At 37.6% G+C, this 12,148-nt stretch overlaps 1 protein-coding gene across 1 annotated transcript in view; it reads right to left on the bottom strand.

Annotated features, from left to right (window-relative positions):
• The window catches only part of gramd1bb (GRAM domain containing 1Bb), an 86,673-nt gene that overhangs the window by 71,168 nt on the left and 3,357 nt on the right, over positions 1–12,148 (bottom strand). The window contains exon 3 of the mRNA XM_016463248.1: positions 4,447–4,536. Within this exon, the coding sequence (XP_016318734.1) occupies positions 4,447–4,536 (90 nt within the window). The remainder of the gene's footprint in view (positions 1–4,446; positions 4,537–12,148) is intronic.

Consider the following 12,148-nt stretch of genomic DNA (forward strand, 5'->3'; position numbering starts at 1 on the left):
ACTACAAAATAAAAGACATGAAAACATGAACAAGACAACCCAAAACACCACATTACAGAGGTCCACGGGGTAATGGTAGTTGGCCCCGATCCAGAACAGTGAGTTTAGTGTGGCGTCATCTAACGCCGTCATCACAGCTAGCCCGCAGAATTCCCGGGTGTACTCCACGAACGGGAGATCTCTGCGGGCTAGGGCGGAGAATTGAGCAGCGGTTTCCATAACCGCAGGGGGAAAAACGGAAATCAAAATACTTTCAAAAATGGAAACCAAACGGGAAGAAGGGGCGCCGCTTACTTTTTGCAGGACCAGTATTCTGTCACGGTGCTGCTACTGTGTCGGAGCGAGGAGACGTAGGAGCATTTACAACTAGGAAAGTCTTTATTTATCCAAGGAACAAGGAACACACACGTAGCAGGGGATAACCGAACAATACCGGATGCTAGACATGGAAAAACACAGGGCTTAAGAAACAAGGAACTAATTGGGACACAGCTGAAATCAATGAACATAATAAACATGAGGGAGAAACTAGGTCATGGGGAGAAAAACAAAGACACGGGAACACTGGACTTACACCAGCAGAGCTGAGTGAAGAAATTTTCTGCAGAGGTTGCTCTCCTCACATGTAGTTGGTTAACCATCATATCTATGACACAAATCATTTCAAATTTATGCTTACATAAACACACGATCTCTCCTTGATATCTTCATGGACCTTCATGGACTCATAGATGCCTTCATTTTTAAGAGTGTAAGATGATCATGCAATATCAGACCATAATCAAACGAAAAGTGAGTCTGATTCCATCTAACATTCACTCACCTACTCGTAGAGCAAAGCAGGTTGATAAAACAACAAAGAACCTCCACCTTTCCATTGAAGGAACCATTGAAAAGAAGCACTGAAGAAGGTGTACAATTCATTTCGCTCACCTTATCGCTCTCTCAGTTTAGGATTCCCTTTCTCGTTTCTCATAAACTGAGTTTCTCTAAGTAGAGTGCTGGGTTCAGCTGTGCTGTAGATAGTAAGGAGGAGAGAGGGTGAGGATGACAGGGTTATGTCAATGGAAGAACTGCTGTGGCTGTGAGTAATCTGAGGCTAATTCTGGCTACGGCTGGGAGATGGAGGGATTTGCACTCCTCCGCTGCTCTGCCTCTTCAGCTACAGAAGGAATCGGAGAGCCTGCGGCTGATTTCCTCATCCGGAGTCACACACTTCACCTGGACTGACCCTCCATATGCACAACACTCATATGCTTCCTTTCATACAGAGATCACTGGACACATTCCAGCACTTCATATTCCAGAGACAGAACAAAGCTGCATTCTGCTCTCTCTATATAATACTGTATTCGAGCGAATAAATGAAAACATTCAAGAAATGCTGAGGTCATATTGAAGATATAAAGAATGTTGGTAACCAAGTTGATGGTAGCCATTGACTTCCATAGTAGTTTTTTCCATACTACTTTCTACCGTCAACTGTTTGGTTACCAACATTTTTCAAAATATCTTCTTTTGTGTTCAGCAGAAGAAAGAAACTCCCACAGGTTTGGAACGACATGAGGGTGAATACATAATGACAGAATTGTCATTTTTGGGTGAACTGTCCCTTTAAAATGACATTATTTCAACGTTAAAGAGCACTCATTTGCAGTCTGGGTGTGAAACACCAATTAATTTCATTACTTTCTAGGTGAAACAATTGTGATATCACAGATACACTATTATATGTACAAAAATAAGCCAAAAATGAGGAGGTCAGCAGCATGTAAATAACAATGTGAGACTCTAGAGAGCTGTCCTTTGCAGAGAGCCAAAGGCTCAGTTAAATATTGTATTGACATGAGACAATGAGTTAAAGCCACACTTTTACACAGCACCTATTGTGGTGGGTTTTACAGGCGGCCAATGACATGAAACAAAAGAGATGGGCTGTGCCTCTTGTCACTCGTTAAACTGATATGTGGTGGTGGTCAGACAACAGTCTTGACCACTCAGAACAGAGCAAAACATCAGGACAAAAGGCCAGCCTCTGTTCAGCATCAGAACAGAAGATTTGACCTCCAAATCAAAGGATGGATCGGTCACAACAACAAACCAATGCAACACTTCTTGTGCTGTTTTTTTTCAAGAGCATGTCAACCAAAAATAGAAGTCCACAAAGAGCATCTAATGCATTTAACACAGCAATTACTTCTTGAATATCATGGTGCTGTAAAACTCAACGCATCACAGTCTCATTGGCAATGTGAAAGGGAAGTTTCAAAAACTTCAGTTTAAAGGGATGATTCACCCACAAATGAAAATGATGTCATCATTTACTCACCCTCAAGTTATTCCAAACCTGTCTGAGGTTTTTTCCCCGTTGAGCACAAAATGGTAGCCATTGAGCCATTCCATAGTATGGGGGGAAAAATACTATGGGAGTCAATGGCTACCAGTAACCAAACAGTTGATGGCAGCCATTGAATTTCATAGTATGACAACTGGTTGGTTACCAACATTCTTCAAAATATATTCTTTTATGTTGAACAGAAGAAAGAAACTCATATAGGTTTGGAATAAGTGGAGGGTGAGCAAATGACAGAATTTTCCTTTTTGCGTGGACTATCCCTTTAAGTCCTACTCTATGCCTTAAGCATGTTCTAGGGAAGTCATGGCCTAATGGTTAGAGAGTCGGACTCGTAACCCAAAGTGAATGTACAGCGCTCTCTCCCCGGGCAGCAAAAAATGGCTGCCCACTGCTCCGGGTGTGTGTTCACGGTGTGTGTGTGTGTGTTCACTGCTGTGTGTGTGCACTTTGGATGGGATAAATGCAGAGTACTAATTCCGAGTATGAGTCACCATACTTGGCCACATGTCACTTCACTTCACTTTAAACCTTTGAAAGTTTTGTGAAGCACATCTTAAAGCACCTTTATATTCAGCTGTAGAGAGATCATCAGAAAAGCATCAGAATCACGCAGCACTTCTCTACAGGAGCTGATGTAGAAACACTCCAGTGAAAAAACTTTGTTCAGAAACAGATGTAAGTGCAGTTATCACGAATGAAAAATTTGTAGAGAGTGTTTTACAGAGAGGATTTGAACATTTCCATGCACAAAACACGAACAAATGCAACCGTACTGACAAAACTGCTTAAAAGCATCAGTTCTTCGGACTCAAAACAAGATCTAATCTGTGTTTGGCCTTCACTTACCTTCTGTTCCTAGACAATTACAGACGCTTATCTCTAATCCCACAACTACAGCTCAGATGTTTGGCCTTTGCTATTTCTTGTTTGGAGGTCAGATACAGAAATGAAGAGAAAGCGAAACGGCTGAAGCCCCAGCTCTGTTTGTTCCCAGGCATTGTGATCGGAGCTGTTTGTCCAATAAAAAGGCAAACAATGACATTCCGTAGCTTGCAACTGTATTCAGGGCTCAACTTCACAAAAGTACAGTGGGGCTCTGAGATATATCGCACCTCAAACAAAACAACCTTTGCACTGAGGTTTGCAGAGATATGTGAATCAAGATTACTATATTTACCACACACACACACTTACCTACACTTGTCTGCCCCGCTGTCAGCCCTGTGAGAAAATCAACAGTGTTTTTATCAGTTTGAGGTGAATTGTAAAGCTGGAATATATTACACAACTTCTGTTCTGACCAGACTTTTGTCCCAAACTTTAGTTCACTAGCTGCTTAAAGACGGTCAGCAGTCTGAGTTAAAATATTTAGCAAAGAAATCACTTAGTGTATGATGCGTACAGACAGATTTTTTAGCTTATTTATTTGTGCATTTCCCACACTGATAATTTAACTTTAAATATATCGGTTTAGGCTTGGTGTTTAAAAGAAATGTTGTTTATAACGAATGTCACTGTTTGTTTTATACTTATATAAAACAAATATCCTGCTCTGTCCTGAATATTGCAAACTTTTTTTTTAATCTGTATTTTACATTATGTTTCAATGTAATAATAAACACCAATGCGACTTATCTGTATTGTTTCTCTCTCAAAACTGCAAGTTTGATTCTGTGCAACGTACATGTGTCTGCTAAATGTATAAATGTACATGTAAGGAACATTTTGAAACAAAGAGATCATGACAGACAAATCTACAAACTGCTCTCTATCAAATGAAATTAAACGTTTAAAGTCCTGTTCTGAAAGGCATTTCAGACCAGATATTTTGAATCACCAGGAGGTTTTTCCACTCAGCCAGTCACCGTAAACGTTAAACTTTTATAATTACCAGATCAAGCTTGGCTGTTTAATCCATTTCTATGCCTTTCATGCTTGTTAAAGTCGCTGAGTTGAACATTATCTAAGGCTTCCTCTTTGCACCCTGAGCTCTGGGAGTCTGAGCATCTCTGCACGTCAATTCATTTATAAAAAAGTATTGATGTTTCTGATAAGTACAGTGCATGCAGACACTCACACAGTGTACTCACCTGTCCTCACGGATGAAGGGAGTCAGGAAGCGGCTGGAATCGTCGTCATGGCTGCTCTGCTGGCTGCTCTGTTGACTACTCTGCTGACTGCTGGAAAACAGTCATAATGATAAATGATAAATGTCAATCAACGTGTCGTGACAACATTAAACACGTGTCTGTCTAACTACTAACTACACTACTGTTTGACGTAAGTTTTTGAAAGAAGTCTCATATGCTCACCAAGGCAGCATTTATAATAATATAGTTAAATATTATAAGAAAAGAAAAGTTTTCTGTTTCATTATATTTTAAAATATAATTTATTCCTGTGATCAAAGCTGAATTTCCAGCATCATTACTCCAGTCTTCAGTCACATGATCTTCAGAAATCATTCTAATATGCTGATTTGCAGCTCAAGAAACATTTCTGATTATTACACAACTCTGTACAGTTCATGTACAGTGCATCATGTACAGTTTTTTTCACAAAATAAGAATGAAGATTTTTCAAATATACAGTATATATCCAAAAAAATTAAATTGCACTGCATTGCGTTGTGCGTTAGAGTTAATGAAAATGTCCATAAAATTAATTGATAATGTCCTGGCAGAAAATTAGCAGTATATATTTATTTTACAGTGTATGTGTCAGTTTTAATCTAGGCTACTTGTCAAAACAATAAAAGCAGTGAAATGTCAAAAGTTTTGGTTTCAATGTTAAATGCACCAAATTCAAAATGTACCCTCAAACTTACTTCTTCACCTAGCAAAAATTCTACAGAAAGCACATGAGAAAGTGGGACGAGCTTGAGCAAAACAGGCACTATTTTTGGAATAATATACACTTTACTGTCACTTTTGATCAGTTTACCTTGTCCTTGCTGAATAAAAGTATGAATTAATTAAAAAAATATATATACATCCTACTGACCCCAAACTTTAGAATGGTAGTGTAGCAAAGGTTTCATGCCTAGAGTCTAAAATACAAACCATTATATTTTGTAACGTGTTATAAAATGGCTTACATTTTTTATAAGTAGCGGTCAGTTGCATGTGGTATTTTCTCTTTGATAAAAGTGTCCCTATGATTTCTCCACAAGAGGGTGCAGTCATACAGACACCGTTAACAGCATTCAATCCCAGGAATAAAAGAAACCGAGTCATACGTGGAGTTTAACAAGTGCTGACCGCTGAAAAACACTAGCAGTGCTTTACATGCTTTATAAGGGTTTCTGAAACCAATGCTGAACAAAGGGCATTTCTTTTCAAATTCATGCTATTTAGATTCAAAATCTCCAGTGAATATTTATAATATTCATTCAATTCTCATCCTCATTACCAGTTCTTTGGTCATTATTAGATTAGTATTGTTCCCTCTCCCTAAATAACAAGATTTCCCATTCACACTAAAACCAGTATCATTTCACATTTCAAAGTTTCAGCCATGGATTTCTGTTTTTTTTTTTTTTTTTTTCTTGGTCCCAAAATTTCAGTGCATCCTTAATTTAAACTTCATCATTAAATGTACAACATGTGGACATTGTGATGCAATCTGAAGCAGTAAAAAGCAACCGATTGTCTATTCTAGTATGAAGAACAAAAAAAATCCCATTGGGCATGCTGGATCTCCTCGTTCCATCAGCTGCAGGGATTTATGGGAGACACGCTCAGGTGCGTGCAGGTATTTGCTTGTGGTGACTACGGGCTACACACCGACAGGAAACTCCTATCTGCAATTCAAACTACGCAGGCAAATTTCTCATTTATGGTGAGTTGGTCTGACAGCATTTGACCCGTGTGGGCGAATCTTGTTTGCTTAAGACACTGGAGATTTAGCCTCTGTCTGAATGCGAGTTTATGCACACATGCCCGAGGGTCTGGATTTTTCTCAGAATGGGTCCTTACGTATAACTTGCCTGCTCGATGTGGCCTAGAACGCTTCCGAATCATTCATCACTGTTGCCTGTCTGACGCTTTGTGTGTGTTTTAACCGCTGCTGAAACAAACCCCCAGTGCTTTCAGGCCAACGGCACAGGCTGACGTCAGACTAGGAACCCGCTGGTCTACCGCGTGTTTATTCCAATGGCATTTTTTCAGAATGTTTGACAGATTCATGGTAACTATTTCGATTTTTTTTTATGTTTAACTTTAATGTTTAATGTCAACTTAAAAATGTAACTACAACATGATTCAATTAACATTCTCTTCATTAAAAACTTGCAAAACCATCTACTCAAAGAAAGTTTATTTTTTCTATGTAAACATGTGCTTGATGGATGTTTTGACCGTTTTGTTTGTGTGTGTCTTTTGCAGCGTCTTGCACATGAAATGGCTTTCTAAAAATGTGGCACTCAAACTAAAAGAAATTCAACTCGCATCTCATAACCTTGAGTGTTTTCCACCATTCTATGTCTCATGTTTTTCAATACAAACACATTTTTATGAATATCCCCTTATAGGACTAGTAATATTTTCAACGTTAATACGGTTGGATTTTTTTCTCTCTTAACTGTTATCATTGGCATATTGTCAAGATATCTAATACTTTTATTCAAAACATTTGGATAACTGATAAAATTAGGAAAGTCACCCAGCCCTACAACTAATATAGAATTATTAACATAGAATTACAAATAATCAAAAAGAAAGCACAAACACAAACATAATTCTACAATTCGATAATTTGCTATTTGAACGGTTTCTTTTTTTTTTTTTTTTTGAGTGTTTTGTGAGCCTGAGGAAAGTCGACTGACCGAACTGTTACAGATCTAAAAACTTTTGTAAGGCGTGCTGGATTTCTACATTTTTTTGGAGTTTATATTAGGCCTGACACACATACAGTGTGATTGATTCAGGTGTGTGAGACACTATATCTTTTATACATGCACTATCAACTGCTGTGCTGTAAGACTCTAACACACACCTCGCTCTTCAGTGCGCTTCAGTTGTCAGTCATTCTGTTTTTAAATCAGTGTGTCACTATTACACTGCCATCATGTCATTCTCCAAGTCAAAAATAAACAATGAAAACTGTCAGTTCTGGCTAGAATGGAATGACGAGTGTTGTTATGCCACAAGCATGCACCTGTAATAAAATTATACAGTGAAGAGGCACGAAAAGCTCTTGAATCAAGTGCTCAGCACTAAAATGCAGGTGTAAACAGGGTCCAAAATTTGGCAGTCACAATGAGCGCACTGCAATTGGCCTTCATAGTGTAAATGTCCTGAGTGAGATCAAATGACCGCCTACTCACCCGTCAAACAATCACTGTGCAAAAACAAGAGTATTACGCTTTGCTGGTTACATGCTTTATTAGAAAATGTAGACATTTTGGAATAGAGCATCTGTCCCTAACCCTCACCCAGTAATGATGACGAGTGAATGATACCACAACCGAAATAACCAAGAGATAGCAGAACAATGAGTGGAAGCCATCTGCTTTTAGCTACATTAGCATCTTTCCATCACAGCTTCCTCTGTCAGCACTGCTGAATCAGTGTGGTCACAGGAAACCTGGAACGCCAATGGGAAAACAGGTTCATGCCCGCTCTCTCCTTAATCACAAAGTGAGTCTGCAATCACCTAAAAATGAGCACAAGCTTGCCCAATCGTATGATCAAGGTTTTGGATAAATCAAAGATGTTTTAATTCACTATAAATATAAATGAGTTGAAATATAAGTATGAAATATAATATTAATAAATATTCTGAAGTATCAATTTATATTTATTTACTAAGCCACTCATTTGGGGACAATATGATTTTTTTTTTTATTAATACTTTTAATGCAGAAAGGATGCATTAAATTGATCAAAAGTGACAATAATAGACATTTATAATGTTAAAACGATGGCGATTTCAAATTAAATCTTTTCTTTTGACCTTTCTATTCATTTTCATCTAAGAAATACTGATGAAAGTCAAAAATAAGTATCATGGTTTCCATGAAAACACAAAGCAGAATATCAGCATATTAGAATGATTTCTGAAGAATCATGTGACACTGGACTCAACTTTGCATCACAGGAATAAATTACATTTTAAAACATATTCAAATAGCAAAGTTATTTAAATTGTAATAATATTTCACAGTTTTACTGTAGTTTTACTGTAGTTAAAACATAAAAAAATCTTACTGACCCCAAAACTTTGAATGGTAGTGTATAAATTAATAAATTTAATTATAAATATAAATTCACAGTCCATCATGCAGCTCTTCCAATCAGATGCTCACTAAACAAGTAGAGCACTCAGTTTAAGGCTTTCCCACAGATTTTAACCTTGCATTATGAGAACAGTTTTACACCTACTCCCCTCCTGCAGTGAAAAAAACAACTCTTATATCTGAAATATTAACAACATCCACAGACTCTCTCAGCTGGAAGGTTCACACTTATAAGTTCCCCGTGTCTTAAAATAGCACCAGAAGCTCTTATCAGAGCAAGGCAGACTGTGAAAGGTCTGGATGCATCTCAGCAGCACGAGAAACCCAACGAGATGAGACACTGCACTCACAAGCCCAGATAAGAGACCTTACTGATCCCAGATTCAGATATTATAGAATAGCACACAAAGATGAGATACGAGCAGGAATACTTTAACTACTGTGCTTATATTACCTGTAAACTAACCCGAGCTTAAATTCTGAATTGTTCCAAAAGTTATGCTTGTCTTATTTCTTATAGACACTTCAAAAACACTGAATTCAGCTTTTGTATCCCCACCTTTCTGCTGGATTGATAATGAATGTGGTCTTATTTGGCAGCTTCTGAGTTTCTTGCTGATACTTCAAAGAGGCAAAGTATCAGTATAGCAAACTGTTTAACGATTAATCTGCCTTCTATGTTCAACATTAAGCTACATAAACTCACCACATACTCGTGTTTTGAAAGGTGAAAGAATAGAGATCTTGACACATTACACTTTTGATTTAGACAGGTGGACTGCTTGGGAATTGCTTGAGAGGATTCGCAGATGGTTTAAGCATGCGTGCTATAAAATCTGTCGCACAAAGCAGCGCTGCACTTATAAATGCTACATTATCAGGCATTACAGGCAAGATGAAATGAAAATGCCAAAGAAACTTTTCTCAAGGCAGTCGGTTCCCTTCAGAGATACACTGATATAAAAACACCCTCGCCGCATTTTAACCTTGAAACGTGCAGAGCTCACTCATATTTATGAAACAAAATCCTTTTGAAGTTTAGTCGTCACATTAATCCATTCTGCAATTCTTGTCTGTCCATCCACAAATTTAAGACCTCTTAAAATTATAATTAAGACTTTTCTTATACCATTTAAGGTATTTAAGATGTTTATGGCCTTATATTTCATGCAACTAAATGTAAGACTTTTTTTTTTTTGCACCCACGGGGACCCTATATTTAAAAGGGGTCATATGATGCGATTTCAGTTTTTCCTTTCTCTTTGGAGTGTTACAAGCTCTTGGTGCATAGCCCGTCGGGCAGGATGGTGATACATTTTGCGAGCCCGGAGTACAAATCTGAAATTATGAGTAATGTATTTGCTAACAACAACAACAACACACCATATGGAAAAAGGGACAACTGACATGAACAGGACAAACCTGTTATTTGGACGGTTATTTATGTAGCACTTTGTTGGAAGAGTGTGATTTTCTCAGGTAATTTCAAGAGCAAAATGTGTGTGTTGCTTTACAGTAACTTAACGATTAACGATTACCTTTGTGCGTTTGGTAGACACTTTTATCTGAAGTGGCATACAGTGCATTTATGAAACGCATTTTAGCACTTCATGCATATCCTGGGACCAGCATTGTACTACAGGAACCCTCAAATCAAAAGAATATACTCAACCCATCAAATCAGCCTTAAAACCTCTTATGATTAATAACTTGCATTTTGCTTCATCAATAATTGACAGAAGAGATTAAAAATGAGCATGTATTATATAACTGTACAGCTCTGCGTCTGCCATTAAGTGCCTTTCAAATCACATGTCTATGTCCCGTCTCTAAAAATGGAATGATGATACTTATATTATCATCAAAAGTGACATTATATGTCTTGATGATCATATTTAGAGTACTATCGTATCAACGACTTAATTCTGGTAATTAACTAGTTTAGAACTCAAGGCTGATTCATCAAATCATCTAACGGTTGTATTAACAATAATGGGTGCTAACAAAAGCTGAATGTTTCAATTCTTTACTTAATTTACCGTATCCTTCATACAGCCAATTGTTTAATGTGCAAAACTAGCTGCCAGGATGTTGGAGTCAGCCTCTATACATTCCTGTGAATCTACACTGATGAAAACTAACAGAACACTTCACTGTAAGAAGCATAACATTTGGCATAACATTCATGATGATAGTACAAATGGTGCAAGGTGAGAGCATTCTGGGTGGTTGAGATTATTATTGTGGATGATATGTGCATCACTAAAAGTGATGCCTGTTTAGGCACAAACACACACACACACACACACACACACACACACACACACACACACACACACAAAGACATTGAACAAAATGAACAAAATATTATGAAAAAAAAACATGAAATTGAAATAAGAATAATGGCTTGTGTTGATGTAGTTTTCTTCTAGCTTCACAGTCTAAAGGTCAGTGAGCACAATGCTGAGTCTCGTGTTTCCAGTGTTCAACCATATTAACATGATCTGATCTTATCATCTGGTTAATATGAAACCTTCAAAGTTTGTCTGGTGGTCTTGACTTGAACTTTGCACATATCTGCTATAATTAACAAACACAAAACAACAACAAATGTACGTAACCCAATAACAGCAAAATAAAATAAAATAAATAAGTTGAGATAATATAAGATGATAGGATAAGATAAGATAAGAAATGGCCTAACAAATTAGCATCAGCTGTAGATGTGGTGACAGTAAAATATAAAACTAACTAAAGCAGGGGGGGGGGAATCTTAAATAGAGCTACATGTGGCACTGCTGAAATTGTGATACTGATTCAAAATTACGAAGACTAAAAGAAAAGTTGCGTAGTAACTAGTGCTGTGTTCGATACGACGATGTATCGTCACAGAGATTTGACGATACGAGTATCGATATAGCTGGCCCTGTATCGATATTGTGGCACGTGTGCAGCAGTGGACCGCGCTTAATTTGAATACAAGAACAATGTTTAAAATTGAGCAGAAAAGTGAGAGGTTTCTAAAAAATAATGAATAGAGCATAATATATAGACAAGGTTTAATCTGGCCGCAGAGGAACACAACTGGGTTGCCTGATATAAAGAGACGTAATCCCCGAAACAGAGCTTCCCACTTGCGCAATACGGAAATATCTGCTAAGTTTGCTACTTATCTTGGTCAACCTGGCAACCATGTGTACGCGCGCTCTCTCTCCACTGTGGATAAACGCTTGCTTTCTGAAAACACAGGTAAGCTTGCAATTTAGCGATCTCCACTTCAATATTCTATTCTCAGAAAAGTGTAATTTATCAAGTGTTCATTTATGAGAGAGAGAGAGGCTGTGTATGTATGAATTACCACCGTTTTGTGGCGTTTCTCTATTAACGGTAAGTCGCTTTGGATAAAAGCGTCTGATAAATGACTAAATAAAATAAAATAAAAAAACAGTGAAGCTGTGGCTTTAATTCCTTTAGAAACAACGATGTTACCAGCTCCTTGTTGAGAAAGATAATGTAGCTCTTGAGCGATTAAGCTATTTAGTTGATAAAATTGC

This window comes from Sinocyclocheilus anshuiensis, unplaced genomic scaffold (genome assembly GCF_001515605.1).
Source record: "Sinocyclocheilus anshuiensis isolate Anshui unplaced genomic scaffold, SAMN03320099.WGS_v1.1 scaffold140, whole genome shotgun sequence".
NCBI lineage: Eukaryota > Metazoa > Chordata > Actinopteri > Cypriniformes > Cyprinidae > Sinocyclocheilus > Sinocyclocheilus anshuiensis.